The sequence below is a fragment of the Melitaea cinxia genome, chromosome 23 (assembly GCF_905220565.1).
Source record: "Melitaea cinxia chromosome 23, ilMelCinx1.1, whole genome shotgun sequence".
In the NCBI taxonomy this organism is placed as follows: Eukaryota; Metazoa; Arthropoda; class Insecta; order Lepidoptera; family Nymphalidae; genus Melitaea; species Melitaea cinxia.
In genome coordinates, this window is record NC_059416.1 from 6,946,893 (window position 1) to 6,961,663 (window position 14,771).

The window sequence follows — 14,771 nt, forward strand, 5'->3', positions numbered from 1 at the left end:
ATAACATGAAATAAATAGTTTTTATCTATACAAATAAATAAAATTGGAGTGTCTGTTTGTAATATTAAAATGACCGCTTTTTACTTAATGCATATGGATGTATATATAGTACATATACCAAAATAACATTTTTTACAATTTTTGTCTGTCTGTCTATCTGTTTGTTCCAGCTAATCTCTGTAACGGCTGGACCGACTTTGACGAAACTTTCATTAGCAGATAGCTGATGTAATAAGGAGTAGCTTGGGCTACTTTAATTTTAGATTTTTTTTTCAAATTCCACGTGGTGATGAAGTCGCGAGCACAGCTAGTTGTTAATAATTTAGTACATCTAGTAAACATATCTAATCATTAAATCAGTTAATTGCTATTTTTTGATTCAGTTTCAATAAAATAAATTTATAATTAATGTATAGAAAAAGTAAAAAATAAATAAATATTATTACTTTATTAATGTTATTTATTTGTTGTAACATTTAAACTTCCTAATATCATTTCTGCATGATCATAGAATGTTCTTAAAGTCGGTCCTCTTAGCTTCTTTACTACATTGAAAAATGATTTCGTAGTTGGTAAAGTAATATTTCTAACTTTTTCTTCTATTCTTCTCATTTTGGCTACTTCATTTTTTGCGGGTCTTAAAATAAAAAAGGGATTAAGATTGACTATTTGAATAAAATAATTAAAGAAATATAAAAAAAAAATGGTAAAAAAAGCTTTTACCCATCCGGATGATCTACCCAACTCAAATCTTCTTCTCTGAACGAATCACTGGCTCTAAACAATTTCGTGCAATCGTTCCTGAAAGTAGAATATTTGAACAAAATTACGTTAGCAAATAAAACAACTTATTCATTATTTTCATACGTAACGGTTTCAGATTTTCTTCAGCATCAAATCATTTTGAGTAGAGGTATAAAGTAAAAAAATTTAAAATCCATCATGATTGCCTCAATTTAACATTTACGGCTTTTGTAACAAGTCATAAAAATAATAATATTTAGTCGTCGTATGAAAAAATAAATAAATCGATTCGATGGTTATTTGATAGGAATATTTTATCAATTAAAATCAAACATACATCTTTTTATAATGTTAGTAAAGAGAACATCATACATGACGTCCTTATAAATGGCGCAATCAATGAGGACTCGGTTCTTGTAAATACTGGTGTAGAGGAACGGCCCGTAGCACTTGTTAGTACGCTCCTTGACGAGGCAGGCTGATATGATTCCGATTACTATAGCATTCGGCCCTTGCCCGTAGATTAGTGGACCGCCGTGATCATTCTACAAATATATTTATTTAATTTAACAACAATTATTGTCATAGATGTTATTAGAACTTATGACAAATCTAGATTAATCAATAACACGATCATATTTAGTAAGTACATTTCTTCTTACCATCTTATTCACCACTTAAATAAATTGTAACCTCACAATAATTATATCGAGGTGGTGATGACTTGTCGACAAAGAATTTCCTATATTCACAAGTTTTTTAAAATCACGTTTATTTCATTTTTTACAAGAGGAAGTCTTATAGCTATGTAGTTATATCTTAGAACCACAAACTTAAACACCACACCACCACACATTAAACATTAAAGACAAGCTTGCTAACTAAATTTTTTTTTTAGTTTTGTATCTAAAATACACACTTCTCACACACTTCATCCTATTATTATTATTTATTTATTATTTATTTATTATTTATTTATTTATTTATTTATTGCAGTTCACTACTGGACGTAGGCCTCCACAAGGTCGCGCCAAAAATAGCGTGAACTCATGTGTTTTGCCCATAGTCACCACGCTGGGCAGGCGGGTTGGTGACCGCAGGGCTGGCTTTGTCGCACCGAAGACGCTGCTGCCCGTCGCGTTGGCCTGTATATTTCAAAGCCAGCTGTTATCCCGCCATCGGTCGGCTTTTTAAGTTCCATTGTGGTAGTGGAACTGTGTTATCCATGTTATCCTGTGTATTCCATTATGTCATGGGGAGCAAAGCAAAGCAGCAAGCAATCTATCTAAAATAAGTATTAGGGAATTCTCTTAATATGTATGTCAATAGCTTTATGCCCCGATAAAACAATAGTATGATACTGTTATATGTAAATTAATAAATACAGTTACATTAGTAAACTATGTTAGTAAGCTACTTTTATTCTTAATTTCAAATTCAAACTGACTAACCTCACAGAAGCCTCCACTACCAGAGTGCTGTCTCCTTCCAGTTTCGTTGTGATATGCTGAATGTAATATTAGTTTCTTAGGATCAAACACACGGCGTGTTTCTTCATCTTCACCAGAATACATTATGTCCGTACACTCAACGTATTTATCCTAAAGCAATTTCTATTTATGTACTTTTTCATTAGCTTTGGTATATTGTTTTCGTAAGTTAAGCGTAATGACATTGACATTGTTTCCATTTAAATTAACCTAAACTTAAGTTTTGAAGTATCAGTAGCATTTCGCCTATATGGGAGAAGGCATTTTATACATACATAGTTTGGATCAACTGCAAACTGTCATGCTGATTAGCGGACATGTGACATTATATGTATACATAGCAATATTAGGTGATTATAGCAACCGATTCATCGACTTTCAAAATAAATGCAATTTTCGTTGCTACTACTCTCAGATAATAAATTTTTACAAAAAATGTTTCTAACTGACATTTGAAAATAACACGTGGAATCCAATGTCACTTTCTTAAACTAGCATATGCATTAGAACTTAGTTGTAAATAAAGAAAAGAGGTAAACAAAAGATGACAGCAGCTCATACGTTGCAAGCTTCACTCAACTCCGGCGCGCTGTCTTTTGAACAGATCATGTAGTTATCTATTATGTTGTGGTAACGAGGGCCCCAGCGTTGTTTGCAATGTTTTTTTGAAATTAACTCGACGGTGCTTTCCAAAAGTTCCTGAGTTTCGTATTCATTTTGTCGTCGATTTACCCACTGAAAAATTATTTAAAACCTGATTAATTGCGAGCCAGACCGCTAGAAAGAGAACCATACGAAGGATTTCCTACTACTGTAAGGTTTGGTAATGGTTATTGTTAAAAGAAGTAAAAAAGAAAACACTTTACCCCGGTAATGTTAGCTTTATTTTATTTTTATATGTTCATATAGCGACCATATTAGCATTTATTACGTGAAAATGTTAACCATCTGTCTAATTAGATTTCAAAGGTTCCAATATCTAAAGAAATATATCACTATCAGAAGGAACTAACTTTAACTGAGGTAGGGTACAGCATGAATTATCCTGCTGAAAAGTTTCAATCAGTTTTGTGTTCCTATGGCGAGTGAGTTGACCAAAGCTCCTGGGGAATTGTGGGTAGGGTCAGCAACGCGCTTGCAATACTTCTGGTGTTGCAGGCGTCTATAGTCTACGGAAATCGCTTACCATCAGGTGAACTGTACGTTTGTTTGCCGGCATAATTGTATGAAAAAAAATGAAATTTTCCAGATTATTTTTTATAATTTTCTACTACTTATGGTAGTTTATTACATTATTCTGTGTAACATTAATAGCTTAGTTTATTCTTATATATGTTAATTTATATTCTTACTAGCTGACAGGCTAGCTGACGGACAGACTTCGTTCTGTCAAAAGTTAATAGTAAAAATGTTTTTTTAACTTTTTTTAAGTGTTAAAACCTCCCGTGGGCCTTAAGGAACATACAAAAAAATCAGCTCAATTGGTCGAGCCATTCTCGAGCTATGCGCTTAGCAACATTCATTTTTATATATATTTATTAGTAAAATATGTTATATTAAAACCATACATCATTATACTTATCAGTGCTTCCCCATCCAGCAACAACCGCCATATTTCCGGGTTCTTCATATCGACTGCTTTGATTGTTATAACAAATTGGCTTCGGAATAAAATCACATCCTCTGATACGTCTCGTGAAATCAAATTCATCTTCCACTTTAACGATAGCTATATCGTTGTTCATCCACCTAATGTTGTCGTTCTCGTGGCCATCGAATACGTAATCTACGAGTTTTGTAGCGTTTTTTTCATTTGTATTAAGAAATAAATAAAATAAATAAACGGCTCACACTCAACAGCTCCCACTAAGATTTACTCCTTTGTCGGGTAAACAAATAATACACAATCACAAACGCCCAGACCACGGCAAACATCTGAATGGCCATACAAATGTATGTCATAAGATGGGATTGAAGCCGCAACTACCATAAGTCGGCGCTGTAGCCATTGCGCTAACGCGTCGTTGTCGTCTCAAACAACCTTTTAATGATATTTCGTTAACTAAATTGCTTCTTGTTTATATATTAGTACATAGAATAATTTAATTCGTGTTATGTCAAAAGCAAATTAATTATCGATTTACTTACTCCTCGGAATACATTTCCAGACAGCCTTTTTTGCGCCATTTTTGATACATATATTGTTATGGCGATTATCATCTGGGTTATATCTGTAATAAAATGATTTAATAACAAATTTGCTTGGGTGTTTTTGTTTGAGCTACACCTTAGTATCCGTTTGATGTTCGGTACTCTTGACCGAATGAGTCGAATATGTAAGTAAGACCATCTAAAAGACTGACTATTTTATATATCGTTGAAAATTGATCGTAATAAAGATAATGACCTATTTTTCGTTAAAAGTTATGAAATTTTGGCTCTTGATATCATTACTTATTTTTTTTTTTAAATACTAAGTCAATAGTTTCATAGATAAGCAAATGCAAATAATCTCTATACAACACAACACATTTCCAAAACTATGACACGCAAAATTTTTGAGAAGGATAAGTTTTACCTAAACGTTCCGGATACGACGTAGAAATGCTTAGCGTCTTCAATACAAGCAGCTGATGTCAGTATATATTCCTCATGGACTATCACACCTCCGCAGAGCCAGCGACGATAGTTCTTATATTTTGGATTGTTTGACGGAAGCTTTAAATAAACCTTAAATATATTTTAGAATAACAGTAACTGTTTTTTTTTTTATCAAAATTATTTAATCAAATTTTTATCTAATTTTAGGCTGCTGTTTAACTGTTTAATTATAATCGTAAATCTACTGCTGTGTACTATATCGTAATTATTAAAATACTAATAACTTTTATTACTACTAACTAATAAAATAACTTTTATTTTTCTATGTGTTTTTGGTTAGACCATTTCAATGATTTGAAGAATTTTTTTGTGAAAAGTTATACTTATGCAATTATACAAATTATATACTTTTACAATTTAAAAAATACCATATATGGTCTATTGCTCCGTGATTCTTCTCCATTTAAAATTCTTCTGGATCCATTCAAAACTTCTTTGATATGACTTATATTTGTCTTTTGAAGAATTTTTTGAATACTTGGTGTTATTGTAGTAGTTACGTTGATTGATTTTACAACTAGATTAATGAAGAAATGAGACCAATATTATTGACATAGGACTCCATTTTTTGCTTATAAATTATACTACATTTTTCGATATACACACATATAAATAATACATATATAAATAAATATATATATTACACCCAGACTCGAACCCACAACGGGTGGGAATCGAACCCACAACCCCCGGAGCAGAAAACACACAAACTGCGCCAACGGGCTAGTCAAATAGTATATAATTATCTAAAATTAACATACCTACAAATAAGCATAAAAGTAAATAACACGATTGTTTATAGTCATTATATAAGTACATTTTGATGTATAGAGGCAACGTATATTGTGCGAGTATACATTGGTTTTATGATGTCATGGTACATTGCAGCATTGATTACTTTTAAGAAGTAAAAACTATTTTAGATACAAGAAAAAAGGAATGTATAAACATTCTGGTAGTAAATTAAACAAAGTCAACGGTAGGGTTTGGTTGATTGATTATACTTATTGATTCAATACGCAAAGTCCTATAGTTGGGTTATGGGAAGTCATTTGACTTCTTCTCTGTATGGTAAAGAGACATTTGTGCTTTTTTATACAAAGCTACTTATACTGTTATCAGTATATTTTAATGAAACGTTTCTTGTACACTGTTTGGAATACACAATTTTTTCACTATTGTTCTTTTACTCCAAAACCTAAAAACCAAGCTTAAACATTCTAGGGGTATGACAGACAAGTACTAGGTAGAATTGGATTCATTTAAAAGTTGTTCATCGTCTTTTGTTTCTCCTAAATGGATAAAGAGGCCTATACGCAGCAGTGGGAGTTTGAGGCTGAATGCATTTATTGTATGTAGATAACACAAAAAGTATAAAATCACAAGGCTTTTTTGGATATCTAACGATAAAAATTTGTCAATACATATCATAGTTAGGTACATTACACTTTTGTTTCAATTTGTCAATTTGTGTTATTCTTCTCTTGGGTAGCGGACCTTGTATTATATATACAAATTCATCACATGCATACAAATAAATAAAATTGGATTGTCTGTTTGTTATATTAAAATAACAGCTTTTACTAAATGCATATGGTATACACGGTACATATACGGAAATAAGATCTTTTTACAAATTTTGTCTTTCTGTCTGTCTGTTTGTTCCGGCTAATCTTTGATAAGGCTAACCCGATTTTGATGGGGCTTTCACCGGTAGATAGCTGATGTAATAATGAGTAATTCAAGCTACTTTTATGTTAGAAATTTATTTATTTTATAAATTTGCGACCTGAACAATAACTTTTTGTTAAATTCCACGTGGATGAAGTTGAAGGCACAGCCAGTTTATAATAAATACGACAATGCTGGTGTAGTGGCGCGTTTAGTCGCCTAAAATACCGACGGTTTACGAGTTCGATTGGGGTTCACGATGGATGTTTGTTTTTGTACAAATAATTGTTACTATTTCGATGTCTGTCATTGTGAGTCTCCCAAACGTGCCTCGGAGAGCACATTAGGCCGTCGGCCCCGGTTTTTATCATAAATACATAATAGCGATCGTTACTCATAGAACATATCCGTCCACCCGCAATGGAGCAGGTGGATTAAGCTTCAATCCTTCTCTTACATGGAGAAAGAGGCTTATCCCCAGCTGTGGGATATTACAGGCTGAATCGTGATCGATAATAAAAACTGACTTTATATAATACTTTTAAATAAATTTTTACTATAATACAGAACAAAAATACATGTTACTATAAATGCGTATTTTTAAGCAATGTTGTTTTTCTCTACACCTAATGGTTAGCCGTAACCGTAGCCTATAGACGCGTGCAACACCAGAAGTATCGCAAGTACGTTGCAGACGTCTGCTCTGGCTAACTTACTCACAAGAGGGAAACAACACTACAGTGCTGTTTAGTTGTGATTTTTAGTAATATTGAGGTGTTTTTCCAGTCAGACTGCTTCAAATATTGTGCAAGATAGAACCCTATTAGTTTAAGCCACCTTACTTACCGCAGGAGCACAACATTGCTTGAAAGCAGTATTATTTAGCTGTCATCTTTTGTAAGGTCGAGGTACTCCCCCAGTCGGACTGCTCCAGATTTTGAGCAGGATATTTCCTACTGTGCCCTAGCTCAAAAAAATGTTATGGTAATCTTTACTATAAAATCTCTTTGTAATAACTTATCTGACGTAAAGATATGTGGTAGAATGGCGAAAATAAAAAGTGTTTTCTACTTATAATTTTAATTTATTTGTGTTGCCTTTTTTAACTTTCTGACAGTTATAGCTTTTGGTCTAGATTTTATTCTGTTGTCTTTCGTTGGCGATCTTGTATTTCTTGAGCTATAAAAAAAAGAATATTTTAAATTGCAATTATAATATAAACTATTAATATATTTTTCTTAATATTATGCTATAATTTTTTTTACATAATCTGTGTTACCATTTAGAGATATAGGAAAAGTGTTTTAAAGGAGACAAAATTTATAGGTACACTATTTTTTCTCAATATCATGTACCGAGCGATGAATAAAAAAAATAGCAGAAGAAAACAGTTAGAATGACGCAGTAAATGGAAAATTTATCAGTAAGCAAAAACACAATTTTCTTGTGTTTAATAAGGATATACCCAAAACTAAAATTTTACCTGTCACGGTCACTCCAATCAAGAGTCGTTTCAATCAACTTCGTGTTGGTCGAGTTTAAATATCTTCTACAAGTTGTGCTACAATTATTACAATATTCATTAACCTATAATAATACATACATTTCTTAACATAAAAAATATACTAAAATCCTGAATATTTAATGATAGAACTAGGTCGGCTAAGTGAATTTCGTAGCTTATAGACGCCTGCAAAACCTGAAGCATCGCAAGCGCGTTGCCGACCCTATCCCCAAGCCCTCCGAGGAACTCTTCTGGTCACCTTACTCACCAACAGGAACACAGCACTTCTTGACAGCAGTATTATTTTAACTGATCTTCTGTAAGGTCGAGGTAAACACCAGTCGGGTTACTCCAGATTTTGAGCAGAAGATTTCCTGCTGTTGCCTACCTTAGTCGTAATAATCAGTTGTTTTATCATACTCAACTTAAAATTTTGTATTCGGTCACTAATCTGACAGTATCCTATTTTTTAATCACACAAACGAAATATAATGTTCATACATATGCGAATATCTACGTTCTAACATTTAACAACTTTTTTTTTAATATTTAACTTTGAATTATCCTCATTTTTAATTAACAATATTAAAAAGTTAAAACTCCAATACCTCATTTCCTTATCAATAGCACAGCTAATAACATGCCGGTTCTTCCACACACTGGTATAGAGGAAGGGTCCATAGCATTTCAAAGTAAAATTTGCTGTCATGCAAGCAGATATCACACCAATAACGGTCGAACTTCTTCCATGACCAACGACAAGAGGTCCGCCATGATCGTTCTTAAATTAAGAAATCATTTAAGATTTGTGAACTTACAAATTAGAATGGAACATCATAAAATAGAAGAGGTAGCACTTTTTAATTTTTTATACTATAAAGGTGGCAAAAATGCGTATGGTCCACTTGATAGTATGCCGATACCGTAGCATATGGAAGCCTATACACCAGAAGCATAACAAGCGAGCATCAGTGATGATGATGATGAGTGATTACAAGGGCGTAGCCAACCCTAACCTCCTACCCTTGCACAGAGCTCTGGCAACCTTACTCACTACAGGATACTGACACTGTATGATAACAGTGTAATTTAGTTGTGATGTTTTGTAATAACATTAATAAAAATACATGAGTTCACGCCATTTTTGGCGCAAACTCGTGGAGGCCTATGACCTGCAGTGGACTGTGAGGCGTGTGAGTGAGTTTTTTAATTTGAGGTACTTCCTCAGTCCGACTGCTGAAAATTTTGAGCAAGATAGATCCTGCTGTACGTAGATCAATAAAACAAAATTATCATTAAATTGAAGATAACACTTTTACGTTTTTAATTACAGACTTAAAGACATACGACAAAAAGCAAACCCTTATTTAAATTACTTCAACTTTCATATACAGTGATACTCTCCTCATAACTCTCCACATAAATATAATGAAATTTGGATGATCAAAAAAAACTCTTTAATAGATTTCTAATTTGGTACAATTGGAGACCTTATTCCTAAACAGACTGGTATGGGCTGAATATTTAAAAAAATCTGCGTTAGGAATATGAAAGTAATGTATAAAATAAAAATAAACCCTGTTAAATGAAAAAACAACCTCACAAAATCCACCAGATACTATTTTTGATCTTCTCGCTTGGTTAAAGTGACTCGCTCCGTGCACTTGTAATGATTCTGGTTCCAAAATGTATCGTCTTGTTTTAGTTTGATCTTCAGTTTCATCAGAGTACACTAGTTCTTTGCAATCGATTTGTTGTTCCTTTAATTTACAAATTCAAACATGATTATTGTATCTAGATAATATTAACTTAAATTCAACTGCTGGTTTTGAAAAACACAGGCCGAAGACGCGCGCCTTCGGTGCGATAAAGCCAGTCCTGCGGTCACCAACCCGCCTGCCCACCGTGGTGATTATGGGCAAAATACATGATTTCTCGCCGTAACGTCTGACGCAAACTTGTGGAGGCCTAGGTCCAGCAGTGGATTGCGATAGGCTGAAGTGAGATAATAGTGCTTCAAATTGTACGAGCCGATGTTTTGCTCGGTAAAATATTTTTGGCTTATATCTGGAGTTAAATGTGTTCAAAGGTATCAGTAATGATTTATCATAAGGTAAAGGTTTTACTTTTTTTATCTTACAGACTTAGTAATAATAATTTTTTCCACGCCACTACCACAACGAACAAGTAAAAACAAGACCGTTGTAATCGCTTCATCTTCTTCACATAATGTTTAGAAACACTAGATACGATTAACAAATTAACAACTAGACTCCTGTAAAATATTCTTTTCTACACTTACCCTACATAAAGCGCTCATAGCGTCTGTGTCAACACCATCCTTCGCACACACCATGCTCTGATCTATGATGTGGTGGTACCGTTCCGCCCAACTTTTCTTGCAATTCGTTTTGGATATCAGTACTACATCAGTTTCCAATAATTCAGGCGAGTTTACATTTGATCGAAATATTATCTATAAAAATCATGGTATTAGTAACTACCGACTAGTAACTCAGGCACTTATTCTACTTCCATGTCTTTTGATTTGCGTTTTTGTTTTACAATTTATTATATCTTAATATAAAAATAAACTGCCTAATAAAGTCAAATTAATGTCGACTCGACATTCTATGTCATATTATATACAATTCCATACTATCCTAGGTATTTTTTGATCCACTTAATTACAAGAGTTCCGTATAGATAATTTAAAAATATAGATTTATCAAATTGAGGTACGTAATGTTAACAAAAAATGTCTTTTGTTTATACGTGATAATCAAAACTGTCAAAAAAGTTTAATTAAATTCTTACATCACTAAATCTGTCAACAGACCCCCAACCAGCGATAGAAGCGATTGTACCGGGAGCTTCTAAGTCTTGAGACTGATTGTTATAAGCTATTAATTTAGGTGTAAAGTCACATCCACGTATACGTTTGTTAAAATTAAAATCATCTTCAACTTTTACTACTGCTATATCGTTTGTCATCCAACGTATATTGTCGAACTCTGTACCATCGAATACGTAATCTGCAAGAAATATTAAACGCTGTGTGGTTACGGAATTTAAGAATATAGCCACCCTCTCTCTTCCCGTGGATATCGTAAGAGGCGACTAAGGGATAACACAGTTCCACTACTACCTTGGAAGTTAAAAAACCGACCGATGGCGGGATAACCATCCAAATGCTGGCTTTGAAATACACAGACCGAAGACGGGCAGCAGCGTCTTCGGTGCGACAAAGCCAGCCCTGCGGTCACCAACTCGCTTGCCCAGCGTGGTGACTATGGGCAAAACACACGCCATTTTTGGCGTGAACTTGTGGAGGCCTATGTCCAGTAGTGGACTGCGAAAGTCTGCTATGATGATCATGATGTGATGAAGAAATATTAAAACTATATACCAATTATAATTTTTTAATGACCAATGATTCCCATTCATATGAATTCCTTATTATTTTTAGGTAATAAAAGAAAAAAAATTGTATTAATTAGACGCTTACCTTTTGGAACGCACTTCCAGATTGCTTTTTTTGCTCCATTTTTAATGCAATCATCTTCTTTCCCTGGTGGTAGCCATCTTTAAAATAAAAATATCAGTTACAAAAATACAGTTATCTGTAGCATACTTTATTGTTTTGCTTTATTGATAGGTACGTCACGTCAGTGCTTTCACGAAGAACTGTAATTTTTATTTTTATTATAATTTACTAGCTTTAATAATAATAATAAATTATTTATTTGACCTAATACTTTACAATTTTATAATCCGCCAAACTGCGTGACGTTTTATTTTGTGAAATGTCCAATGTGTAAAATTTATATAATCGTAAAATTTTCTGAAATTTTACAATTCGCGACGAAGTTTCCTAATTTTTAATATCGTAAGTACCGTCTACAAAGTATAAGGTAACTTTAAAAACAAATTAGGTATCTGAATTAGTCCAGCCCCTACTCAAGCTTTGAGCTTAGGAACAAATTTTATAAATTACTGTTATCTAACAGACGGTTCTAATGTGAATTGGCTGACATAAAGTTCCAAAATATCTTCAGCAAACAGTTCTCAATCATTATAGTCTCTTAATATTTTACGGTTGAGCACAAGACGAATATGTGGATGATTAAGCTCTTGAAGGTTCAGTGGTGCTAGTTACTTAAGTCATTAATCACTAGTACTTACGTTCTGTAACTATTAAATTAATTAGGTATACTTATGTGTTCCCGACACGACCACAAAGTGTTTGATATCTTCAATACAAGCTGCCGATGTCAGTATGTATTGCGAGTGTATGATCACTCCTCCACAGAGCCAGTTTGATTCTTTTAGCTTCGGATCTGCAGTTGCTGCGGGTCGTAGATAAACCTTGGAGAAATTCGTGTAGATTTCAAATAAACATAAAAAATACCCCAAGGTATACTAAAACTTTAATTGTAATATATAATAATTACAATTATTTTATTTTATTTCTGCGTAAATTCAAGACATAGAAATGGACATTGAGAAGAGACGGGAAAGAAACACTTGATGATTATTCTTGCAAAAGATCTGTAAGTTTTTGTTTATGAATGACGTGTTTTCAAATGAGAAATTTCATATTTTTGTAAAATAAAAGCACATAAGTTGTCATCCGATGCATCCACGCCAAGTAATAGTTAGGGATTTTAACGCTTAACTAAAAAAACTGCAAGCTGCCCAATCTGAGTTATTTTGATTAGAGTCCGGAATCTTTTTTTTTGTCTTAAACTTATTGAAAACTAAATAAAAAGTTAAAGACTGGTTTAAAAAAATGTAAAAAATAGTATTATGTACTTTAGATGGTATCGTACCATGTACGGTCTCGTGTCTAACGCCTGCTGACCTCGTAGTATTCTTCGTGTTTGATTGATTAGTTTAATATTTTCTATATTCTCAAGACATACTGCAAAACCATTGAAAACACATTTATTACATACACATTCAGATAAATAAAATTATGGTACGAAGTTCGCCAAATCAGCGAGTGTTTTATAACTTTTAAATTATTGTTTGTTCGCATGCGAAAAAAAACGAAATAATTTTACATCGACTAAGATAATAGAATATTATTGGGGATAATTCAAAATGTACTGGTCCGATCTCGCTCAAATTCAAATGGAATTCTGGAAACAAGAATTCTTACGAATAAAAAAAGAATCATTATACCCAGTAAAAAGTTATCAGGTAGCCCAAAAATAAAAATATATAGTCGAATTTGATATCCTTAATTTTTTTTGAAGTCGGGTAAAAAAATATGAAATTATGTCTGCCTTACCTTTTTTAATTATAAAAATAATAATAAATTTAAAAATAATGTTCATGTTTTATTTTCATCTGAAACAAAGTGTTTGTAAAAATCATTTCAAGCTTGGTTTAGTTTTATTACATCACTTTGAAATTATTTTAACAGACTTTACGCAATAAGTGTTTAGTTTTTCCTTGTTTTATGGTCTCGTATTGAAACTATATGTAACTATGTATGTAAGCTTGTGAATATCAAGCTAGGCAATCGCTTTTTAACCGACTTCCAAAAAAGGAGGAGGTTCTCAATTCGATTGTATTTTTTTTTTATGTATGTTACATCAGAACTTTTGACCGGTTAGACCGACTTCGACAAATTTTGTTTTAATCGAAAGGTGGTGTGTGCCAATTGGTCCCATTTAAATTTATTTGAGATCTAACGACTACTTTTCGAGTTATATCTAATAATGCGTTTTTACTTGACGCTTTTTTCGTAAGGAAACCAGGATCTGATGATGGGATCCCAGAGAAATCGAGGGAAACTCTCGAAAATCCGTAATAACTTTTTACTGGGTGTACCGATTTTGATAATTTTTAATTTAATCGAAAGCTGATGTTTATCATGTGGTAACAAATAAATTTCATCGAGATCTGATAACTACTTTTTGAGTAATCTTTGATAACGCGTAGTTGCTTGACTATTTTTTCGTCGATCTACGTTGTATTACTTGTCGATGTAATTGAAGTCGGTTTTTTTTTTCGTTTGCGAGCAAACACAATTATCATACTATATAGAGAAGAGAGACTGTTAATGGTCTGCCACTTAGCTCCTACTATCTTAATATTTATACTTAGTTTCTCTTTATTATTTAAGAAATGAAACCTTTATTATTGACACACTGATAGAACAAAGTGGCGAACTTTGTCTAAATTATGAGACATATAGGTACATATAATTACTCGGTAAAAATCTTTCAGTCATTTTTTTTCAACTACCTACGTCGTATAACTTGTCGAGGTAAATCGAAGTCTTTTTTTCTCTCGTGTGTATAGATTTAACAAATGTAGATTTTTTATTATTTTAATTTTACAAATCGTATCTTGACAAAAACGAACATCATAAAAACATCAACAAATAAAATTGGAGTGTCTGTTTGTAATATCAAAATAACTGCTTTTTACTAAATGCATATGGATGTATACACGGTACAAATATCAAAATATATTTTTTTACAATTTTTATCTGCCTGTCTGTTTGTCTGTTTGTTCCGGCTAATCTCTGAAACGGAGGACCGATTTTGACGGGACTTTTGTTGGCAGATAGCTGATCTAATAAGGAGTAACTTAGGCTTTTATTTTCGAAAATTTAGTTTCTAGCTCTGAGAAATGAACAATAACTTTTTTTGAATTCCACGCGGATGAAGTCGTGGGCACAGCTA

At 32.8% G+C, this 14,771-nt stretch overlaps 1 protein-coding gene across 1 annotated transcript; it reads right to left on the minus strand.

The window, feature by feature from the left end:
- Window positions 1-456: 456 nt before the first annotated feature.
- On the minus strand, window positions 457-14,314 carry LOC123664989. Its single transcript, XM_045599353.1, is given in 19 exon segments — window positions 457-637; window positions 724-801; window positions 1,117-1,289; window positions 2,196-2,345; window positions 2,796-2,959; window positions 3,805-4,020; window positions 4,383-4,465; window positions 4,813-4,964; window positions 5,264-5,412; window positions 6,685-6,785; window positions 8,050-8,127; window positions 8,679-8,851; window positions 9,669-9,830; window positions 10,373-10,546; window positions 10,888-11,105; window positions 11,579-11,632; window positions 12,252-12,438; window positions 12,903-12,994; window positions 14,293-14,314. Coding segments are annotated over 19 exon segments (2,607 nt in total).
- Between the last annotated feature and the right edge of the window lie 457 nt (window positions 14,315-14,771).